The following is a 22,021-nucleotide window of genomic DNA, read 5'->3' on the forward strand; positions in this document are numbered from 1 at the left end:
AGCTGAATGACACGAGAGGGACCAAGTGGCAGAGGGCCGCGACGGGCCATCCAACCAGCTCGCTTTAACACCCTGTAGCCCATGTGTCCACTATTGATTGGCAGGCCTGAGCTCAGCATGCATCCATGTTCCCTGTGCCCCTCCCCCCCCACCGCACCAAACAAGACCCCGGAATTTGAAGCATCCTTCCCTGAGCCCGGCGCAGTGCACTGGGAATTCTGCTCGCCTACTGAGCAGAAATCCTGACCATTACGTTAGATGGTCCAAGAATTAGGTTTCAATGAATGCCTTAAAGGGGAAAGTGAGGTAAAGAGAGACACACAGAGTATCAATGCGAGAATTCCATGGCAACAGGAGGCATGGCCACCAACGGCAAAGGGATTCAAATTTGGGATGCACAAGAGGCCAGAATGAGAGGAGCACCGATTTCTCCCAGGATTATCGGACTCGGCAGGTTACAGAAGCAGGGAGGGGCGAGATCATGAAGGGATCTGATAAAGATGAAACTTTTAAAATAAAGACGAGACTGATATCAGGAACGGGCGGGTTGTCTGATGAGGGAAGGTTGGCGAGGTTGGGTTTGTATCTGCTGGGGTTTGAAGAGTGAGAGGCGACTCGATCACAACCTTTCAGATCCTGAGGGGGTGTTGACAGGGGGGGATGTAGAGAGGATGTTTCCTCTTGTGGGAGAATCTAGAACCGCGCCGGGGGGGGGTCACTGTTTAAAAATAAGGGGGTGGCCCCTTTAAGACGGAGATGAGGAGAAATATTTTCTCTCAGAGGGCGGAGTCTCTCGAACTCTCTTCCTCAAAAGGCCGCGGAGGCAGAATCTTGGAATATTTTTAAGGCAGAGCTGGAGAGATTCTCGATTAACGGGGGGTGAAAGGTTATATCAGGTGAAAGGTTATCAGAGGGTCGGCAGGCATGTGGGACTGAGGTTATAATCAGATCAGCCATGATCGTATTGAATGGGGGAACAGGATCAAGGGGCCGAGTGGCTTCATCCTGCTTCTAGTTTGTATGTTCAGATGTACGTGAGTGATACACTGCTTGACTAGGGAGTTGGTTCGCAATCATGGGGTGAGGGTGGTGGTAGGAGAACGGGGCTTGCCGACAGACAAGACATGGGCCAAAATTTTCCAGGCCTTTCATGCCGGCAGGAACGACCGATCCCGCCGACGGTGCCCCTAACAGCCCTCAACCCCGTCCCATGCTCCTCGGTGGCGGAGGGTGCTGGGAATGCGAAACCCTGCAGCCATCAACGGAATGGAGGGTTGTCTCCTCCACTGGAACATACGCCACGGGGGACGCGAGTGAGGGAATAGAGAATCTCGTCACCAGCGAACGGCGCTCCTCCGAGAAACACCCACTGGAGAATCCGCTCCATCGGCAATAAAAGACACGGTCCCCGCACCAGCAATTTGATTATCTTTGAGAAACAAACCCCTGCCCCGCTCTCCACCATTCTCCCCATTCACCCTCAGCTTCAAAAACCAAGAGACCCCCCCCCCCCACCCCGCTTGCCATCTTTGCTCCCCACATGTTCCAACTTTTGCAATTTGGTGACCTGATGCAATTATTCCAAATGTGGGAGCTCGCCTCGCTGTGACGTGGGTTCTCTCCTTCCTTCTGCACTGGCCTCTGTTTGATTGTTGGCCACGTTTTTATTCACAGATCCTTTGCCCTGCATGTTCTGCTGTACGGGCCGGGGGGAAAGGATGTTGCGGAGCCGGTTGCTGCGGGAACAGATGCCGGGTAAGACGTACTTTTGAACTGTCTCCGTTTAGCGTGTGACCGCTTCGCGAATGCCTGGTTGGTTCTCTGCTTTGAAAACATACTGCAATACATAAAAATAAAGACTTGCATTTATATGGTGCCTTTCTTGACCATTGGATGCCTCGGAGAGCTTAGGAGCCAGTGAAGCGCTTTTTGAAGGCCAGTTGGTGTTGTAACCTGAGGTCAATTTGCACACAGCAAGATCCCATGAACATCAACACCACAATGACCTGCTTTCATAATGCTAATGTGAGGGATAATCCATTGGCCCCAGGGAGATATTTCTGAAAAGAGGAATATGCTGCCGAAGCTTTTCACCGTACACTCATCAGGAGAAATTGCCACATTTTAAACAATTGCAAGAAGTGACACGACGGGTGCTGATTTGCTGACAGGTCGATTGGCCTTGGCAATGCCATGAGGGTGTACTCAACAACCCGCGCTCACAAACCCCCAAACAAAACGTCCACTGTTAGATGGGATTCCACAATTGGGCAGCACTTGTTGAACAATCCGAGTGTGCTAATAGCTGCACTAACAACTCAAAATATGCTCCACTTTTACCAGCGAATCCAGTCCACGAGTTTACAACAACCCTTCAGGATCCCTTTATCTCGAATGAATTCCACTGTTGCAAAAACTCTGAGACCAGCCAATACTGTCTTCCCATTACTGTTAAAATTAGTTTCACAAACTAAGGACATTCCAAACTTTAGGATTACTTCCAAAAACTTTAGGATTACTTTAGAAACTTTTAGAAGTCTAGCTTCTCACCAGCCAGTTCCTTCTCAGTTTTGCCTGTGATGGCCATGAACAATATCTTTTTCTATTTCCAGGTTTCTAGAACCAACCGTCCTTCAGTTTCTCTGGAGTTTGCTTTCTTGCACATTTCTCCATTGTACAACTTTTCCTCTTTGAGCAAAGTTGAGAGGCCTTTCCTCTCCAGCTTTCAACAGCAACTGTTCTCCCTCGCGACCTTCCGGCCTGGTGTGCAGCCCAGTGAGAGAAGGACGCAAGGGCACCATGTTTCAGCAGGAGGTTTCATAGTTTCCCTGGACCCGTTCAAAATGTATCAAATTTGTAGATCATGGCCTAGAAAAATATAAAAGCAGGGCTGACGCGACATCGTAGTCAAAACCGGCGTTGTAAATTCAAAACAGGATGACCACTTTTAAACGTCGTAAGTGCCGTAGGGCCGTTACCCAAAAGTCGCAAAGCCGACAACTGCCTTTATAAATATTGTGGCCTTATGGAGTCCGTGGATCACACGTACGAAAGGTGTTCTGGGTTTCTTGCAAAACCTCTCACTTCAGATTTGCTTGCACTTCAGTGCCACCCACCACACCCGGTGCGAAGAGGGGCGAGGAGAGAGGAGGGCTTTCCTGTGATCCTGCTCCTGGCCAAAGTTGCCTATTAACGAGTCCAGGCAATGGAAGGCAGACGGGGGGGGTCCCCTCCGGCCTGAAAGTCTGTCCCTCCTCCGTGGCCACGTTCGCAGCCGTGTCTCCTTGGAAGGGGAGCATGTGGTGTCTGCTGGCACGGTCGGGGCATCCCGTGCCCGGTGGGCAGCGCGGGGACCGGGGCATTTAACCCACCCCGTGAATCACATTTAGTTTGGGTGTTTTGAGCTTCCTTTGGTATTTGGTTTTTGTCTGTCGCAATAGCTCTGGAAGGAAGTACAAAAGAGTATCGTAGATGACGTATTCTCGCCTGTCTGCCAGTTGAACCTCTTTCGATCGACGTAGTTAACTCTATTTGCATTTGCTTGCAGATGCTACGGTCTGTATTCTCTTCCGCCTTTGGTTGCCTGGGCGCCCTCTATTGTCTCAGCGTTTCATCTGCTGGTTTGGCAAATGGCCCACTGTGTGATATTGGCACTGGAGACTGGCAATACCCCTTCCAGAATTTGGAAACAAGGTAGGTCACAAATTCTGCCAGCCGAACCGTGTTTTGAAGTTTGTCTATTGATTCATTCCGGGCTACAATGATGCGGAAGGGAGCGGAACGGCGGAAGGTACGGGCAAAAAACGGAGGCTTGTAAAAAATACTTTCAAGGGATGCGGGCGCCGCTAGCAAGGCCAACATTTGGTGCCCGTCCCTAATTGCCCTTGGGAAGTTGGTGGTGGTGAGACGACTGTCTGAACCGCTGCAGCCCAAGTGCTGTAGGTACACCCGCTGTGCTGTCAGGGAGGGAGTTCCAGGATTTCGACCCAGCCATGACAAAGGGATGGCCGATAAATCTGCAACTAAAACCAAAGCAGAACTCTGATGGGTATCTGAAATGGATAAAAAACAGGGGAAGTTAGAAATACTAAGCAGGTCTGGCAGCATCTGTGGAGAGAGAAATAGAAGCCGGAATTCTCATTCAATTGGGATTCTCTTTTGTCTCTCTCGGCACAGATGCTGCCAGACCTGCTGCGTATTTCCACCACTTTCCCCTCTTTCATAGAATGCCGAGTAGGGAAGGGAAGGGAACTTGCAAGCGGTGATGTTCCCCATGCAGCTGCTGCCTAGTCGCTGTGTGGACTGAGATGCTCATTCATTTGTTCCCCACTCCCGCTCCGAATGTTTCCAATCGTCACATTGCCCTGAGCTCAACGCACCCCGTCACCCGAGGGAAATTCAGCTCCTTCCTTCTCCTGTGTGGGAGATCTTGTGGCGCGGTGGGTAGCCTCCCTGCTTCTGAGCCGGGAGCTCCCGGTTCGACTCCCACCCCAGGACCCGATGGCCAAGGAAGGTACGTCCACAACACGGCCAAAAACAGATTGAGTGTCAACCTGCAAAACCCCTTCCCAACGCCCGCCAGTGGTTGGCTGGAAGAGCGGAAGAGATTCCGGGTCAGTCACGCTTGATGTGGAGGGGCTGGTTTAGCTCACTCAGCTAAATCGCTGGCTTTTAAAGCAGACCAAGCAGGCCAGCAGCACGGTTCGATTCCCATACCAGCCTCCCCGGACAGGCGCCGGAATGTGGCGACTAGGGGCTTTTCACAGTAACTTCATTGAAGCCTACTCGTGACAATAAGCAATAAAATAAGAAAATAAGAATAAGAGTGGCGCCCCTCAAACTATGACCATCTGACAACTGACTAGCGATCTCTTCCAGGGACAAAAATCCCCATGGGAACAGATGAAAGTCTGCCTTGTGCGCCACTAGGCAAACAGCAACCTCCCCTGTGTGCCTGGAATAGCGGTGGCATGAGTGGGCACTATTACCCACATAAGGGCTTCAATTGGCACAGGGTTGGAATTCTAGAGTTGGGTAATTGATTGAATTGTCCACCCCACTCTAACCCCAAAGCATTCGCCTGGGCCCCTGGATTACTCGTCCATTGGCATTAGCACTACACCACTTGCCCTCCCCCCACCATGTTTGTAAATAGGTAAGAGTGGTGGGAGGGCAGAACAGGATGTGAATGAGGGCATAAAATAATAATTTTTCACCCCCCTCCTCCCATGTGATGAAACTGATTGAAATCCACCTCTTTTCTCCAGCTACTTATCCAACCAAACTCTGTGGGAAATTTGCAAAAGTCCTCCCAACATCGTCATGTGGAATGTGGTCCTCTTCTCCATTTTACTGGTGTCCAGTGTGATCGAACTGGTCTTCTGCGCGTTACAGGTCATCAATGGATGCATCGGGGTTTTCTGCGGAGATTGCCGGAAGAAAGGCAGGAAAGATGTAAGGCCTTGTTTCACGTCATCAGCCTCGATCAGTCATTCTCTTCTCCAAGGGTTTTCACAATGTTACTTCTCCCACTATTCCAGTGCTAGGTCTAAGCTCCATCTTCAAAGGCACAGAGGGAGGCTGTTCAGCCCATTGGTTCAATGCTGGCACTCTGTAGAGCACCCCAGTCAATCCCGCTCCTTCTCATTCTATTCCTGCGGCCCTGGGCATTTACTTCCCTCAGGTCTCTGTCCAATTTCCGTTTGACACAATACCGTGTCACCACCTCCACCACCTTGTCGACACCGAGTTCTAGGTCTTTACCACTCACTGCTTCATAAACATTCTTCCCCACCCCCCCTCCCCCTCTGCATTTCTTGGCCCAATTCCTCAATCTGTGTCTCCCCGGGACCTTGTACCATCAGCCAACGAGAGCAGCTTATCTTTGTCTACCTTGTCTAAACCTGTCACGATCTTGTACACCTCTTTCAAATCTCCCCTCAAGCTCCTTCGCTCCATGGAGGACAGCTCCAGCTTCTCCAACCCTAAACACGTAGTTCAAATCCATCATCCCTTGAACCATTCTGGTAAATCTCCCTCCGTCCCCTCTCCAGGAGCCTCACATCCTTCTCTGATGAAAGTAAGGATTTCAGATATATTATACCATAGGTATTGGGTGCAGTAAGAGTTAAAAGCTGGGGTTAGGGTGTGTATGACTGCTGCAGTACTGGTTCCAAAGAATACTGGTTTGAAAGATTTTGGGGAGCCAGGGGTGCAATTAAATCACTGTAAAAGCTTGGGCTGATGCAGTTTTGTTTGGATTAAGGGGGCTCCCTGTGGAGATAATTAGATTTCTGCTTGGTAAGATGATGTAATTACTGGGAGGAACTAAAGTGACGGGCATTTTGCAGGAAAGCAGTTTCGTTGAGCTTTAGATGAAGCTGTGAGCAGAAGTCAAGCATTTTTTTTCGCACTGTAGTTCAGTTAAAGACATGTCAGTAGATAGATTCATAGTTTCTTTCCAAGCAGTTCAGAATGTGTGATTGGAAGGTGAGCAACAGGGCAACCCCCTCACCTTCTGAACTGCTTGGATAGAAACTATGAATCTATCTACTGAAATAAGCTGAGAAGCAGCTTCTGAACAAATACATCCAGAGTTTCTGCAATGTTCTGACAGGAGTCAGATCTTTTCTTTTATAACAGTCTCAGAGAACATCTCTGTACAGCAGCTATTCCTGAGTGCTAACGGTATTTAAGAGAGAGCTGACCTTTTTTTGTTGTTGTTTGAGTGGGAATAAAGATAGCAGTTAAGGGTTTGGGTGCACATCCCTCCTTTGGACTCAATATCTCTATTCTGTTTCTTTATTCTGTTAACTGATGTGCGTGCCACTGGCAAGGCCAGTATTTGTTGCCCATCCCTAACTTCCCTTTCCTCTCGTCGCCATCGCTTGTTTGATCAATCACCTCAAATTGGTGCCATTTTGTTTCTTAGGTGCTCTTGAAATGAGTGGCTCATTCAGCTCTCAGCAACAGGGCAACCCCCTCACCCTACCACCTTCCCACTGAAGCCCTGCACATGCCTCTCTTTGGATCATACTCGGGTACCCCTTTTAAAGCCTCAATTAAATCTCCCTTCACCACACTCTCAGGCAGCACATTCCAGACTAACCATCGGGTTATAGCTGTTTACAGCATGGAAACAGGCCCTTTGGCCAAGCTTGTCCATGCCTCCCAGTTTCTATCACTAAGCTAGTCCCACTTGCCTGCATTTGGCTCATATCCCTCTATACCCACCCTGCCCATTTAACTGTCTAAATGTTTTTTAAAGAAAAAAATTGTACCCGCCTCTACCACTGCCTCTGGCAGCCCGTTCTAAATGCTCAGCACTGTCTGTATGAATAAATTTCCCCTCTGGTCTCTTTTGTATCTCTCCTCTCTCATCTTAAACCTATGCCCTCTAATTCTAGATTCCTCTACCTTTTGGAAAAGATGTTGACTTATACCCTGTACCTTATCTATACTCATTATTTTATCGACCTCTATAAGATCACCCCTCAGCCTCCTACGTTCCAGGGAAAAAAGTCCCAGTCTATCCAGCCTCTCCTTATAACTCAGACCATCATTTTAAACAATCGTAAGTGACACGACGGGTGCTGATTTGCTGGCGGGTCGATTGGTGTTGGCATTGCCATGGGGGCGTACTGAACCAGCCCACGCTCGCAGACCGCCCAAACAAAACTTCCACTGTTAGATGGGATTCCGCAATTGGGCAGCATTTGTTGAACAATCCCTAGTGTGCCAATAGCGACACTAATAGCTCATAATGTGCCTCATTTATACATGCTCTAAGCGACATACATCCATACACAGGGACCAGTTCTCTGCAAACAAAAGGAATATGTTCAAGTGCTACGATCCCAGTTGATGTTATAATTGGATGTAAAGATCCCAGGATAGAACCTAGGATCTAAAGACCATAATTGTTTTTTTATCAAACATGAAGGAACATATTCACATGACCACAAATTAGTTTTACTGACAAGAAAAATATTTATTAAACATGGAAAATTGGATTACGCTACAATATCCCATTATTCCCTCCTTAGCTGTTCACACAGATTTTAAAAAGTCCCAGTCTATCCAGCCTCTCCTTATAAATCAGACTACCAAGTCCTGGTAGCAATCTCGTTGTAGTAATCCACGGGAGGCAGGAGTTCAGTCACCACACCAATATTTATTTACAATAACGATATTACAGGAGCAGCTACAAACAGTGCTGCTAGCAGTCCAGTCAACTTAAGACTGGCTCACAAAGCCTACACAGGTGATTATATGGGCCCCCTTAATGAGCTATCATTGAGGGAGCTCATACTCCAATTGGCCAACCAATAAAGCCAATTGGAGTTCATTACACTCGTAAATCTCTTCTGCACTCTTTCTAGTTTAACAATATCCTTCCTATAATAGGGTGACCAATCGCTGCAGAAGAAAAGGTTTCGCTTCATTTCGCTGTTGCTTGCTTTACCCAGCCACCTTAAACTTGGTGCCCTCTCGTTCTCGATCCTCCTGCCAATGGGAACAGTCTGCCCCCCCCCCCCCCCTCTCTGTTTGGCTGGGACCCCACGTGTTTTTGACAAAAAAACGCCGAATCAGATTTCCCCGCCACATTCTGCTCATCAAGGGAAAGCAGCCCCAACCTCTCCAGTCTACGGATCTGACTGAAGTTCCTCACCCGATTCTCGTGAATATTGACGGAACCCTCTCTCTCTCTCTCTAAAGCCTTCACATCCTTTCTAAAGTGTTGCGCACAGAACTGGAAGTAATACTCCATCTGAAGCTGAACCACTGTTCGAAAGCAGTGCATCAGAGGGTCATCACTTTTCTGCTCTCCCCCCAAACATAAAAACACAAGATTCTTGTATGCTTCATTATTCGTGCTCTCAACCTGTTCTGCCGCCTGTAATAATTGAGGTGCCAGGCCCCTGTCCTCTTGAAGCACCTTTTAATTTTTGCGGCTACATTTGTGGCTGATTGTCCCTGGAGAGGGAGCATATGGTGACCATGGGTACTATCAAGGGCCTTATGTACCTGATGGGCACCGCAGGATCTGGGGTGATTTATTGACCCTTTTAATCCCATTTCACTTTGATGTCTTAAGTTTCAGTTGCTCTTTTTAAAAAAACTTATCACTGAGTTTGTTTCATTGGTTCATTCAAAATAGTCGGAGCCCCTTTCGAACTTTATCCTTTGTTTTGCATTGTTTATTTGCATTTTTCCAATCAGAATGGATCGCTACATCAAATTTCACCTGCCCCTTGTCCTCTCAAACGTTTTCCCAATGTTTACAGAACTTTTATTTATAAATAGCAACATTGTGGGGATGTTCTTCTGTAGTCCTCAGCTACTCAAATGTTGAGCCTCGCTTTGAACCCTGAGGTGGTGATCCAGGGGTGATACTCCCTCGAGGAATCTTTAACCAAAGTTCTGTCCCTCTCTCCTCTGTGTGTGGCTCAACGTGTGGCACCTTTTGCCTGTTGCCGTTTTGAATGCTCGCTTTCATTTTAAACCCCTGCTGTTTGTTTTTTATTGCAGGATGACGATTTGTGAAGGTGCTGGGCCCGAAGCGGTGATGAGAAGATAGTTCCTGCTGTAGATTGGTCTGATTTGACATGCCCTTCTGATCCTAGCCAATTGCTTTCTGTTTGGCCTCTCTTCTGTCCCACCTCTCTCTCCCTCTCTCCCTGTTTTCATTCTTATAGCAGTGACTATGTGGCACTTAATTAGCTCTCAAGAAATTTAGGACGACCCGAGGATGGGAACGGCCCTATATAAATGCAAGGCTTTCTGGGTGGCACGCTGGCACAGCGGTTAGCACTGCTGTCTCACAGTGCTGAGGACCCAGATTCAATTCCGGCCTCCGATGACTGTGTGTGTGGAGTTTGTACCTTCTCCCCCCATCTCTGCGTGGGTTTCTTCCGGGTGCTCCGGTTTCCTCCCACAGTCCAAAGATGTGCAGGTCAGGTGGATTGGCCACGCTAAATCCCCTTTAGTGTCAACAAATGTGCAGGTTAGGTGGGGTTATCGGCATTGGGCAGGGCAGGGGAGTGGGCCTAGGCCGTGGGCTTTTTCAGAGGGTCGGTGCGGACACGATGGGCCGAGTGTCCTCCTTCTGTACTGTAGGGATCTATGGAAGGATGACCAGCTCCTATGACATACAATAAGGGACACTTCGGCCTTGGACCTGGCCAGTGGGGAATTGAGTGTGGTGGTGAGGCCGCTGATAACCATAAGGTTGTGGGCGGCAGATTGGAGTGTTAGAGAGAGGAGGGGTTGTGGAAAGCATGGTACCAGGCTTGGGTTGGGGGTGAGTTTCATCATGGGTGGGGGATGGGAAGGGCTGGGTAGGGTGATGTTGAGACCATAATCGTGGGTGGCGATTAAAACGGTTTCTTCCCACAGCCCAAAGATGTGCAGATTAGGTGGATTGACCGTGCTAAAATTGCCCCTTCGTGTCCAAAGATGTACACGTTCGGTGGATTGGCCATGCTAAAATTGCCCCTTAGTGTCCAAAGAGGGGCTTTAGGTTTGGGCTGGTTTAGCACACTGAGCTAAATCGCTGGCTTTTAAAGCAGACCAAGCAGGCCAGCAGCACGGTTTGATTCCCGTACCAGCCTCCCCGAACAGGCGCCGGAATATGACGACTAGGGGCTTTTCACAGTAACTTCGTTGAAGCCTACTCGTGACAATAAGCGATTTTCATTTTCATTTCAAGATGTACAGGTTAGGTGGATTGGCCGTGCTAAAATTGCCCCTTAGTGTCCAAAGATGTTTAGGTCAGGTGGATTAGCCATGCTAAAATTGCCCCTTAGTGTCCAAAGATGTGAAGTTTAATTGGGTTGGCTGTGCTAAATTGCCCTTGTGTCCAAAGATGTACAGGTTAGGTGGATTGGCTGTGCTAAAATTGCCCCTTAGAGTGTCCAAAGATGAGCAGGTTAGGTAGAATGGCGAAGATCAATGTCGTGGGGGGGGGGGGGGGGGGGGGGTTGTGGGGATAGGGCGAGGGAGTGGGCCTAGGTTGGGTGCTCTTTCAGAGGGTTGATGCAGCATTGATGGGCTGAATGACCTCCTTCTGCACTGTAGGGGTTCTATGAAGTGGAAACATCGAAGTCCACTCTGTCGCGTCCCTTCACAAGACCTCAATTACTTCGCCCCGGCATATTGTGGTTCGCCGCTCTGCCCGAGAAATACCTGAGATCTGACCTCTCCTCCCCTGCCTTTCTTCATCCGTGCCGCCCCAGTTTCGGGGGGGGGGGGGGGGGGGGGGGGGGGTTCGACTAGGGTTGCTGGTGGAGTTGGAGCTGGGTGGCATGGGCAAGTGTGAGCGTGAATATGTGAGTGGTGTTCGTGAGTTACCGTGGGCAGGATTCTCCGGCCTTGTCCACGATGGGACCCGCCGCGAGCGAGGGCAGAGAATTTTGATCACCGTGTTTCCATGTGGCACAGTATTGGGATTAAGGCAGGCAAACCAGACATACTAAATTCACTGCAGAACAACATTGGGGTCAAGTCAAGAGGTGGCTGATTTTAACTTTCCCTCAATCTCCCCCTCAGCAACCGTCTACTATTATGGGATGGGGAATCTACCCTGACGTGTTTTCTTTGAATAACAAGGGAGAAGAGAGAATCCTGCATTACCAGAGAAAAGTTGTGAAAAAGGAAAAGTGAAAGATAGTCACAACCTGGCAGTGATGATTAATTAGTGTCATCATTGTGGGTTTTAAAAGTTGATAATCCTCAGTGGGCAGTCAAGGTTTATCACTGGTTCTGGGGCATGTATCACTCTATTGTGTACTCAGCCATCCCAGTATGTCGCCCCTTTCTCAAGCCCCATTTCATTGATACAGAATTCCCGCATCTGTGGGGACAGTGATAGATTTACAGACTGTCTTGTGATGGAGGCAGGCTTCGTAGCTGAGCAAGGAAGACACTGGTTTAGACGAGCAGCATGGTCGGCGCAGGCTTGGAGGGCCGCAGGGCCTGTCCTGTGCTGTACCTTTCTTTGTTCTTTGTTGACACTTTTCACGGCTGATGAACCACCCCCAGACATTGCGAACATGAAAATGTGGTTCCCCATGGGATCTCTGTAGGGAGCTGTGCCCAAACTCACAAAAAGTTGGTTCCCCTTTCGATCTGCTCTCCAGACGATATCTCGCTTCAGTAAAATATCCAGGTTACTCTCCAGCAGTTTAATCATGGATCCTTTCTGTATGATACTCCCACCCGGCAGCAACGTGTCGAATATGGTTCTGTTCAGGAATATCGACCGTACGTCCGCTGGCTGGAGAGGAATCAGTTCGTAACATTCATCCTCACTTTTCTTCATATTACTGATCGCCGTGCTTGTCAAAGTGGGGACATTAATTGATGGAAATCGTAGAGAACTCCACAGCTATAGATGAAATGTATCCTGTACTAATTGCATGTTATTGGGGGTGGGCACTAATTAGGGATCCACTTTTGATTCTGGAAATAGAAACAGTTTGAAATGTAATTGGTTGGTGAAAATGTGTACCTCTGTAAATAAACACTTCTAAAAGGGTGTAAATATGGGCTCCAGTTGTATCTTTCACCACATGGCTTCCTGGAGTAGAACATCAAGAGAAGTACTGATGGTGGGATGAGAAACAAAAATTAAATATTGATGAAGTGTTGACTGAAAATGATGCTTTAAGAATCTCTCGCTGTCTCCTTCCTGTAAAATTTTAATTTCTGATAGTTTTTTGTGTCACAGAAATAGTTTACCATGTTACCGTGGCCCAGGCCAATTCAGTATGCGAAATCGGGGGGTTCCCAAAATAGAATCCAGCATCCGCGGGGGTCCTCGAAGGATTTTCAGAGAGTTTGTGAAACTGGCGGCCCCCACGTGACCAGTAAACGCCGGGTTCAAACACACAAAACTTTAAAAGTATTAGAGAAATCAAATGGGTCAATCAGAGAAAGGCCTCTCAGAACACCGGATGCTGATAGGCTGACAAATCAACCAATAAGGCACTTATTCCATCTCACTGTTTCTCGGCAGTATAGCTCGTCGCCAACAGCGAGGCCGAGGTGAGGCGGTACGGTAGCAGATAGGTTACCACTGTTGCTTCACAGCTCCAGGGTCCCAGGTTCGATTGCTGGCTTGGGTCACTATCTGTGTGGAGTCTGCACGTTCTCCCCGTGTCTGCGTGGGTTTCCTTCGTGTGCTGCGGTTTCCTCCCACAGTCCAAAGATGATTGGTTAGGTGATTGATAAATTGCTCTCAATGTCCAAAAAGGATAGGGTTACTGGGTTACAGGGATAGGGTGGAGTTGTGGGCTTAAGTGTGGTGATCTTTCGAAGGGACGGTGCAGACTCAATGGGCCGAATGGCCTCCTTCAAATGGCACTTTAAATTCTATGATTATGACTATGGTTCTATGAATCGGCCAGACGATGGGCGGTGGCAAAGGGAGGCTGCACATGGCCTACGTGTTGTAGTGGCGGGGGTGGGAAGGCCTTGGAAAAGGATGGGGGGGGGGGGAGGGGGCGGTGGTAGCCAGAGCTCTGGGAAGAAGTGGGTGGGAAGAGGGAGTTTGAGCATCGGAAAGGAGCAGGGTATGGGATTTGGGCCTCTGAGAGAGGCGAGTGTGCGTGTGTTTGTGTATGAGAGAGAGAGGTATGTGTTTGTGTGTGTTACCATCCCAGTTGATGTTAGAACTGGACGGGAAGATCCCAGAATGGAACACTGGCTCAGGAATTTGTCATTTAAAACATTGGGCAGGAGTTTCTGCGCGGGAGGCAGAGATAGCTCAGATTTACCTGGCGCAGGACCTTCTGATCCCCCTGCTATCAAATGGGGTTTCCAGATGAATAGACCCCTCATTGCTAGGGAACCTGGGCCGGGATAGATTATCGGCGAGACCAGAAAGTCCCGCTGGCATGAATGGCTGGAAAATTCCGACCATTTTTCTACTAAAATGTAGAAATTGTCTTGGCTTGAGTTGGTCCCTGACAGGGTAAGGGAATGAGCGAACTGGACTAGTATCAGCTCACACATCGCTGCAAATCACTACGAGCTCCATTTCACAATTTATCCAGCAGGAATAAATCATTTATTAAGTCACCAGAAGAGCAATTTTCACCAGTTGGTGCGGAGTGTTTCCACCTCGAGAGAAAGATCCCGAACTTTGGAAAATCTTTAATCGAATAACCCCCCCAGAAACAAGATTTACATACCAAGCTGCAGAGAAAAAAAGTTGGTTTGCAGGTGCAGCAGGAAATTAAGAAGGCAAGTAGAATTTGAGGGATGAAGTTTTAAAACAGGGAGGTCATGTTGCAGCTGTATAGGGTGCTGGTGAGGTCGCAACTGGAGTACTGTGTACAGTCCTGGCTGCCGTACTCGAGTAAGGACGTACTGACACTGGAGGGTGTGCAGAGGAGATTCACTAGGTTGATTGCAGAGTTGAGAGGATTGGCTGATGAGGAGAGACCTGAAATTGAAAGCTAATTCCAGTAATGGTGGCCATGAGGCTATTATCGACTGTCATAAAAATCCATTTGGTTCACTAATTTATTTTGGGTAAGGAAATCTGCCACCCTGACATGGTCTGGCCTACATGTCAGTGCAGACCCACAGCATCACGGTTCAATGTTAACCTCCCTCTTAAATGATCAACCAAGTCGCTCACATATACCAAAGTGCCACAGAGATGCGGAAGTGACTGCAGCGGCTCCTCCCTACTTTCTCAACGGCAATTAGGAATGGAATGTTGATGCTGGACTTGCTAGTGATGCCCACATCCCCTGAAAGAATGAAACAAAATAATTGGAGGCAGTCAGAATGACCAAGGGGGATATGCTATGTGGGTCGGACAGTGGCACAATGGTTAGCACTGCTGCCTCTCAGCGTCAGGGACCCGGGTTCAATTCCGACCTTGGATGACTGTCTGTATGTAGGTTAGGGGGATTGGCTGTGCTAAAATTGGTTCTTGGGTGTCCAAAGATGTGTAGGTTGGGTGGGGCAACAGGGATAGGGTGGAGGCCTTGGTAGGGAGCTCTTTCAGAGGGCCGGTGCAGACTTGATGGGCCGAATAGACTCCTTCTGCACTGCAGATGGGCTATATGCTTCTCTGATCTCGCCTGTTCCTGCCCCGCAACAAGTGAGATCGGAGAACGTGGCGTCCCAGCCAAACGTCCATTCACATCCAATGGGACCGAAGAATCTCACTCGAGCGAGGTCGGAGAATCCCTGCCAAGGAACGCCTCAACCTGCCAGCTGGCTTTTCCAGATTAGAAACGGCCAAGTCTCCAGCAAGGGGCAGGCAAGTTGGTGGAGTCCAAAGTAGGGATGGTACATACCACGTCGTCAACTCCTTCCATGGCCCCTGATGATTTAACTTGAGAAGGTTTAGGTCCGAACACCACCGACTCGGCAAGTAGTGTACTGGTAGCTGAGATTGGGCCTAGCCGCCCCTTTGCGGGAATGACAAATTCTCTCCTTCTCAAATGATCAACATGTATTATAGCTTGACGGCCATGTCGGTCTATGACATAGGATACTGGCCTAGTCACTGCAATGACTCTCCTGGGTAACCATTCTGGTCCTCCATCAAAGTTCCGTACACTTACTAAATCTTCTGTTTGAAATGAACTGCCTCTCTTGGCTGTATCGCGGTGGCCTATTTGTGAGGCCTCCCTCCTCCCGACAAATTTGTGAAAATGTGGTCAAATCTGGTCCTGAGGCACCTCTCCATTAACAACTCAGTTGGGGTGACCCCTGTGGTGGTGTGCGGGGTTGAATTGTATAAAGCAGAAGTGCGTGATTGGCTTGTTTCTTCATTGACGCTTTGAGAGTTTGGACAGCTCATTCGGCCAGCCCGTTTGGCGTGGGTTGGTTGGTCCTTATATGCTGGATCCCATTGGACTTATCAGAGTTGAAAAGTGCGGTTGATATTCATGTTACTATTTGGTGACCTATAGACTACGCCTATCAGGGAGTTTTTCACCTTACTATTCCTAATTTCCACCCAAATGTATTCAACCTGATCCTCCATAGCACTGATGCCATCCCTCACTATTGCCCGGATGTCATCCTTAAATAACAGAGCTACCCCACCTCCCTTACCATCCACTCTGTCCTTCCATAGTTTGATACCCTTGGATATTTAACTCCCAGTTGTGACCATCCTTTAACCATGTTTCAGTAATGGCCACTAAATCATAGTCATTCACGATGATTTGCGCCATCAACTCATTTACCTTATTCCGAATACAGCATTCAGGTGAAGTACACTTATGTTGCCTTTTATACCTCTGTTTTGAATCTTAACACCTTGATCAGTAACCTCTCCTAAGTTATTTTTCCTCTTAACTTTTCTCCTAATTTTCCTTGTCGTTGAACCCATATCTTCATGTAACAGCCTGTCACGTCGCTGTCCATTTATGTTTTTACTTTCCGTTTTATTCCTTTTAGTATTACTGGGCCTATTCACTGAGCTCCCCTCAGTCCCTGTTCCTTGTATTGTCGCTCTTTTTAATTTTTGACTTCTCTGCCTTACAGTTTCGCCCTTACTGGCTTTTGTTTCTGTCCCTGTTTTACTACCTTCCGACTTCCTGCATTGGTTCCCATCCCCCTGCCACATTAGTTTAAACCTTCCCCAACCTCTCTAGCAAATAGCCCCCCAGGACATCAGTTCCAGTCCTGCCCAGGTGTAACCCGTCCAGTTTGTACAGGTCCCACCAGCCCCAGAACTGGTCCCAATGCCCCAGGAATCTGAAACCCTCCCCCTGACCCCATCCCTTCAGCCATGTATTCATCCTAAATATCCAGTCATTTCTACTCTGACTAGCACATGGCACCGGTAGTAATCCTGAGATCACTACCTTCAAGGTCCGATTTCTTAATTTCCTTCCTAGCTCCCTGTATTCTGCTTTTAGGATGACATCCTTTTTTTTACCTGTCGTTTGTACCGATGTGTACCACGACCACTAGCTGTTCACCATCCCCCTCCAGAATGTCCTGTACCCGCTCCGAAACATCCTTGACCCTAGCACCAGGGAGGCAACATACCATCCTGGAGTCTTGTTTGTGACCTGTCTATTCCCCTCACAATTGAATCCCCTATAACTTTCATTCCCAGTCCCTGATTTCTCTTCAAGTTCCATCGATAAATGTTCCCACTCTGATAAGTGAGGTGATCAGTAACATGAAGAAACGTGGGGATGAATATTACGAACCGATTCCTCTCCAGCCAGGCCATGTGCAATCGATATTCCTGAACCGACCCGTGATCGACACGTTGCTGTCGGGAGAATCATTCTGAATGGAGCCATGTTCAAACCGCTGGAGAGTAACCTGGATATTTTACTGAAGCGAGATATCGTCTGGAGAGCAGATCGAGAGGGGAACACACGGGCTGTGAGTTTGGGCACAGCTCCCTACAGAGATCCCATGGGGAACCGTGTTTTTGTGATCGACATGTTTGGAGAAGATTTATTAGCTGTGTAAAGTGTCTTCCTCTCTCAGCTGCAAAGCCTGCCTCCTTCACAAGACAATGTAATCTGTCTCCTGTCTGTAGGAGCTGGTTTAGCACACTGGGCTAAATGGCTGGCTTTGAAAGCAGACCAAGGCAGGCCAGCAGCATGGTTCAATTCCTGTACCAGGCGCTGGAATGTGGCGACTAGGGGATTTTTACAGTAACGTTATTTGAAGCCTACTTGTGACAATAAGCGATTCTCGTTCATTCAAAACCATCACTGTCCCCACAGATGTGTGAATTCTGTATCAATGAAATGGGGCTTGAGAAAGGAGAGACATACTTGAAGGATCGCTACATCGCAGAGGGGGAAATATCTATAATTATGGCTAAATTATAATCAGACCAAGCACAGAAGGGCAGCACGGTAGCATGATGGTTAGCATAAATGCGTCACAGCTCCAGGGTCCCAGGTTCGATTCCCGGCTGGGTCACTGTCTGTGTGGAGTCTGCACGTCCTCCCCCTGTGTGCGTGGGTTTCCTCCGGGTGCTCCGGTTTCCTCCCACAGTCCAAAGATGTGCGGGTTAGGTGGATTGGCCATGATAAATTGCCCGTAGTGTCCTAATAAAAGTAAGGTTAAGGGGGGGCTATTGGGTTACGGGTATAGGGTGGATATGTGGGTTTGAGTAGGGTGATCATGGCTCGGCACAACATTGAGGGCCGAAGGGCCTGTTCTGTGCTGTACTGTTCTATGTTCTAGAACCTGAATGATTTTCCCCCTCCCCCCGCATGCTCGAGACAATGGGGCCCCCTCCTCTAATTCTACTCTGCAATCTCAGAGCTCTGCGACCATCTTACTCCAATCAGTCATTCTGACCATGTGATTGTAGGGCGGGACGGTGGGGCAGTGGTTAGCAGTGCTGCCTCTCGGCGCCAAGGGCCCGGGTGAAGTGGAGGTTTAGCGATGCTACCTCTTACCAGCCTCCCCGGACAGGCGCCGGAATGTGGCGACTAGGGGCTTTTCACAGTAACTTCATTGAAGCCTACTCGTGACAATAAGCGATTTTCATTTCATAAAAGTCAATAGTTAGCATGCCACTCGACTTCTATTGTTGCAAGTAGGCTTCAAAGGAAGTTACTGTGAAAAACACCTAGTCGCCACATCCGGCGCCTGTTCGGGGAGGCTGGTACGGGAAGTTACTTTATTAAGGATTGAGATGAATTACACGACTGAGTAGTCATTATTAACCATTAAACATGTATTTTTAGGACATAGCAGTAATAAATAATCAAATGTGATGTAGGATAGCTAACTTGACCAAAAGGACATTACTTCTGACAACCTGTCTTTGTGAAACAATTCAGGGCGCTGGTTCTGATCTGTTTCTCACAGTCAGCACAGGCTGCTAGGATTGTACATAACTGTCAGAATGAGGATTAATCGTGGGTTGCTTGCGATTCTATTGGGTGTAGTTTAAACATTGCTTGCAATTCTATTGGGTGACGTTGAAACACTGCTTGCAATTCTACTGGATAAGTTTTAAAGTAGCAGCTTCAGGGATTGGATTGCATCCAACTGGGGTGGGCTATTGATTTTTGAACGTTGTATAAGTACTGTGTTCTGGTCTTTGTACGACAGAACAGGTCTTGGCAGATATCCAGTCTGTTCTCCGTGTACATGTAACAAGCATGATTAAATAGCCATCTTCTCCAGGTTGTCATTGTATTTTTTCCTCTCTGTACTGAGTTGAGCCACAGGGAATAACCCCACGTGGAAACTGACTCAATACACAGGTCTTGAAACCGCTCCTACATCTCTGGGTCACTGTCCGTGTGCAGTTTGCACATTCTCCCCATGTCTGTGGGGCTGTCACCCCCACATCCAAATTATACAGGGCCTTCATGAGGCCACACCTAAAATATTGTGTGCAGTTTTGGTCTCCTTCTCGGAGGAAGGATGTTCTTGTTCTCAAGGGAGTGCAGCGAAGGTTTACCAGACTGATTCCAGGGATGGTGGGACTGTCATATGAAGAGAGATTGACTAGGTTGGGATTGTTCTCGCTGCGGAGGTGGGGGGGAAGGGGGGGGGGGGGGAGGGGGGATCTCATAGAGACTTATAAAATTTTAACGGCACGAGACAGGATAGATGCAGGGAAGATGTTACCAATGATGGGTGTCCAGAACCAGGGGTCACAGTCTGAGGATTCAGGGTAACGAATTTCGGACAGATATAAGATGACATTTTTTCACACAAAGAGTGGTGAGCCTGTGGAATTCATTACCACAGGAAGTAGTTGATGCTAAAACATTGAATATATTCAAGAGGTGGTGAGAGAGAGCACTTGGGGAGAATGGGATCAAAGGCGATGGAGAGAAAGCAGGATTAGGCTATTGAGTTGGATGTTCATCCATGATTGTGTTGAATGGCGGAGCAGGCTCGCAGGGCCAAAAAGGCCTGCTCCTGTCTTCTATATATCTATATATGTATGTATTTGTGCACATTGAACACCTGTTCACAGAGTTACAACCTCCCCTGGTGCTCTGTCAGATGGGTGTGAGGGATGGACTGGTCTGGGCTGGCCAGAGAGGAAATGTGTCGCACGTTTGAAAGGAACAAGCGAGTTTGGGCCTATGGTTCAAAAAACTCTCCATTATTGAGGGTTTTCCTCACCCCGTGTTCTATATCTGAACACATATTGGATCCAATCAGTTTCCAAAGATTTCTCAACAATTCACCCAGGCAGCACAGTGGCAGTTAACACTGCTGCCTCACAGTGCCAGGGACCCGGGTTTGATTCTGCCCTAGGGTGATTGCCTGCGTGCAGTTTGCAGGTTCTCCCCGTGTCTGTGTATGTTTCCTCCAGGTGCTCCGGTTTCCTCCTATTGTCCAAAGATGTGCAGGTTAGATGGACCAGCCATGCTAAATTGCCCCTTAAGTGTCCAGGGATGCGCAGGTTAGTTTATGGGGATAGGGTGGGTAGAGTGCTCTTTTCGGAGGGGTCAGTGCAGACTTGAAGGGCCGAATGACCTTCTTCTGCATTGCAGATGTTCTATGAATTCACCAACACTGTGAGCAAACCAACCTCACTGAAATGTTGTCTCACTCACGAGGGTTCCTAATCGCTCTCCAAAAATCATTGCAATTTGGATGGATTCCACAAAGGTCGACTTGACAGAGTTTCAATCTCAGCTTCTGTAATTACTTTTCCCTGTATGTCTGACTGAAACACAAATGCACAAGCACAATTTAACTAGTTTTGTCCCACGAATACTGCTCAAAAGGTTTACCTTCGGCAGAACCAACTGCAGCATGGAGCCTCCAACCATTCATGATGCCTTCTCTGATCTTCAGGGATTCTTCGGAGCATTCTTTGGTGCTTCTCCTGAGCCCATCTTTTAAAGTCTGCTCCCAGTTATCCTTTTCCTAATTGGAATCTATTTCTACAGTCCACTTCCTTAATGGCGTCCCAGTCTCATCCTGTACGGAGGAGTTCCGGCGAGCAGGAAACGAGATTAAGTACGGCTTCGGCCATGCGTTTCCTGCTGAGGTCCCCAATTTACCCGAATGGACATTCGATAGCATGGTGTTTCTCAGCACCCCAAGCACTGGGTAACACCCTGCTAAACATCCACGCGCTGTGAGACTCTATTCCCATTTGGTTAGATTGCACCCATTACATACCAACCAATCTGATTGAAACTTTGGATGTGATCTAACGGAAAAGTTTCCAAGTGTCATTTGTGGCAGGTTTTGCTGGGAGTTTCTGTCCGGTCAGCAAGTTCCCCAATGCTGCTGAACCACTTTTATGGGCCCTGGGCAGGTTCTCACTGGGCTAGTCCATAATCTTATTCACCGGGGAGCTGAACTCACTGGCCAGACCGGCTCTTCAGAGATCGGGCCACCGTTATGACAGGGTGCCTGATCTCTAAGTGGGCTTAAGGGTGCCTCACACCCATGGGCTATGTCGCCCCTCACACACATGGGCACTACCCCATATCCGCCGCTCCCCTCAAGTGATGATATCCGGCTATGGGGTCCCCCTTTTCAGGCCTTCCTGCATTCAGGAGTCCTTCCAGAGTCCCGTTCATAGCCTCCCTCAGCCCCCCCCCCCCCCCCCCCCCCCCGGGGATGGGCACAGTAAGAAGTCTTACAAAACCAGGTTAAAGTCCAACATATTCGTTTCAAAGCTTCACTAGCTTTGGGAGCACTGCTCCTTCCTCAGGTGAATCCATGGGGATGGATAGACTCAGGGTTTCACCGTGCCACCTATGGTTGTCGATCGGTGTGTGAACTGGGCTCCAGGCCTGGCACAGAGGGCTCCGGGTCCCGCTTCACCGACACTGCCCAACTGCGCGTCCGTCGCCCGCTGCCAGCCCGCATGGGGACGGCCAGTTGTCGATCAGTGTGTGAACTGGGCTCCGGGCCTGGCACAGAGGGCTCCGGGTCCTGCTTCCCTGACTGAAGGAATCGGCCACGCTTTGGTCCCCTCAACTTGAGGCGTGGCTGGTTGGAGCTGTTAGGACGGGTGTGGCTGCAGAACACAGGAGATAAACAGAACCCAGCAGCCCCCCGCCCAATATGGGCT

General features: G+C 48.7%; 1 protein-coding gene across 2 annotated transcripts; it reads left to right on the forward strand.

Moving 5' to 3' along the window:
• Positions 1-887: 887 nt before the first annotated feature.
• LOC119958404 (transmembrane 4 L6 family member 5-like) lies at positions 888-9,648 on the forward strand. 2 transcript variants are annotated; one of them, XM_038786917.1, is made up of 5 exons: positions 888-1,030; positions 1,675-1,755; positions 3,548-3,693; positions 5,268-5,454; positions 9,532-9,648. In XM_038786917.1, the coding sequence occupies exons 3-5, from the start codon at positions 3,548-3,550 to the stop codon at positions 9,544-9,546; spliced, it is 348 nt and encodes a 115-aa protein (XP_038642845.1). In that variant the 5' UTR covers positions 888-1,030; positions 1,675-1,755; the 3' UTR covers positions 9,547-9,648. The 2 variants fall into 2 exon arrangements, with proteins under 2 accessions (XP_038642845.1, XP_038642846.1); XM_038786918.1 differs by lacking the exon at positions 888-1,030 and having other exon boundaries at positions 1,536-1,755.
• Positions 9,649-22,021: the final 12,373 nt, after the last annotated feature.

The sequence above is a fragment of the Scyliorhinus canicula genome, chromosome 29 (genome assembly GCF_902713615.1).
Source record: "Scyliorhinus canicula chromosome 29, sScyCan1.1, whole genome shotgun sequence".
Classification (NCBI taxonomy): domain Eukaryota; kingdom Metazoa; phylum Chordata; class Chondrichthyes; order Carcharhiniformes; family Scyliorhinidae; genus Scyliorhinus; species Scyliorhinus canicula.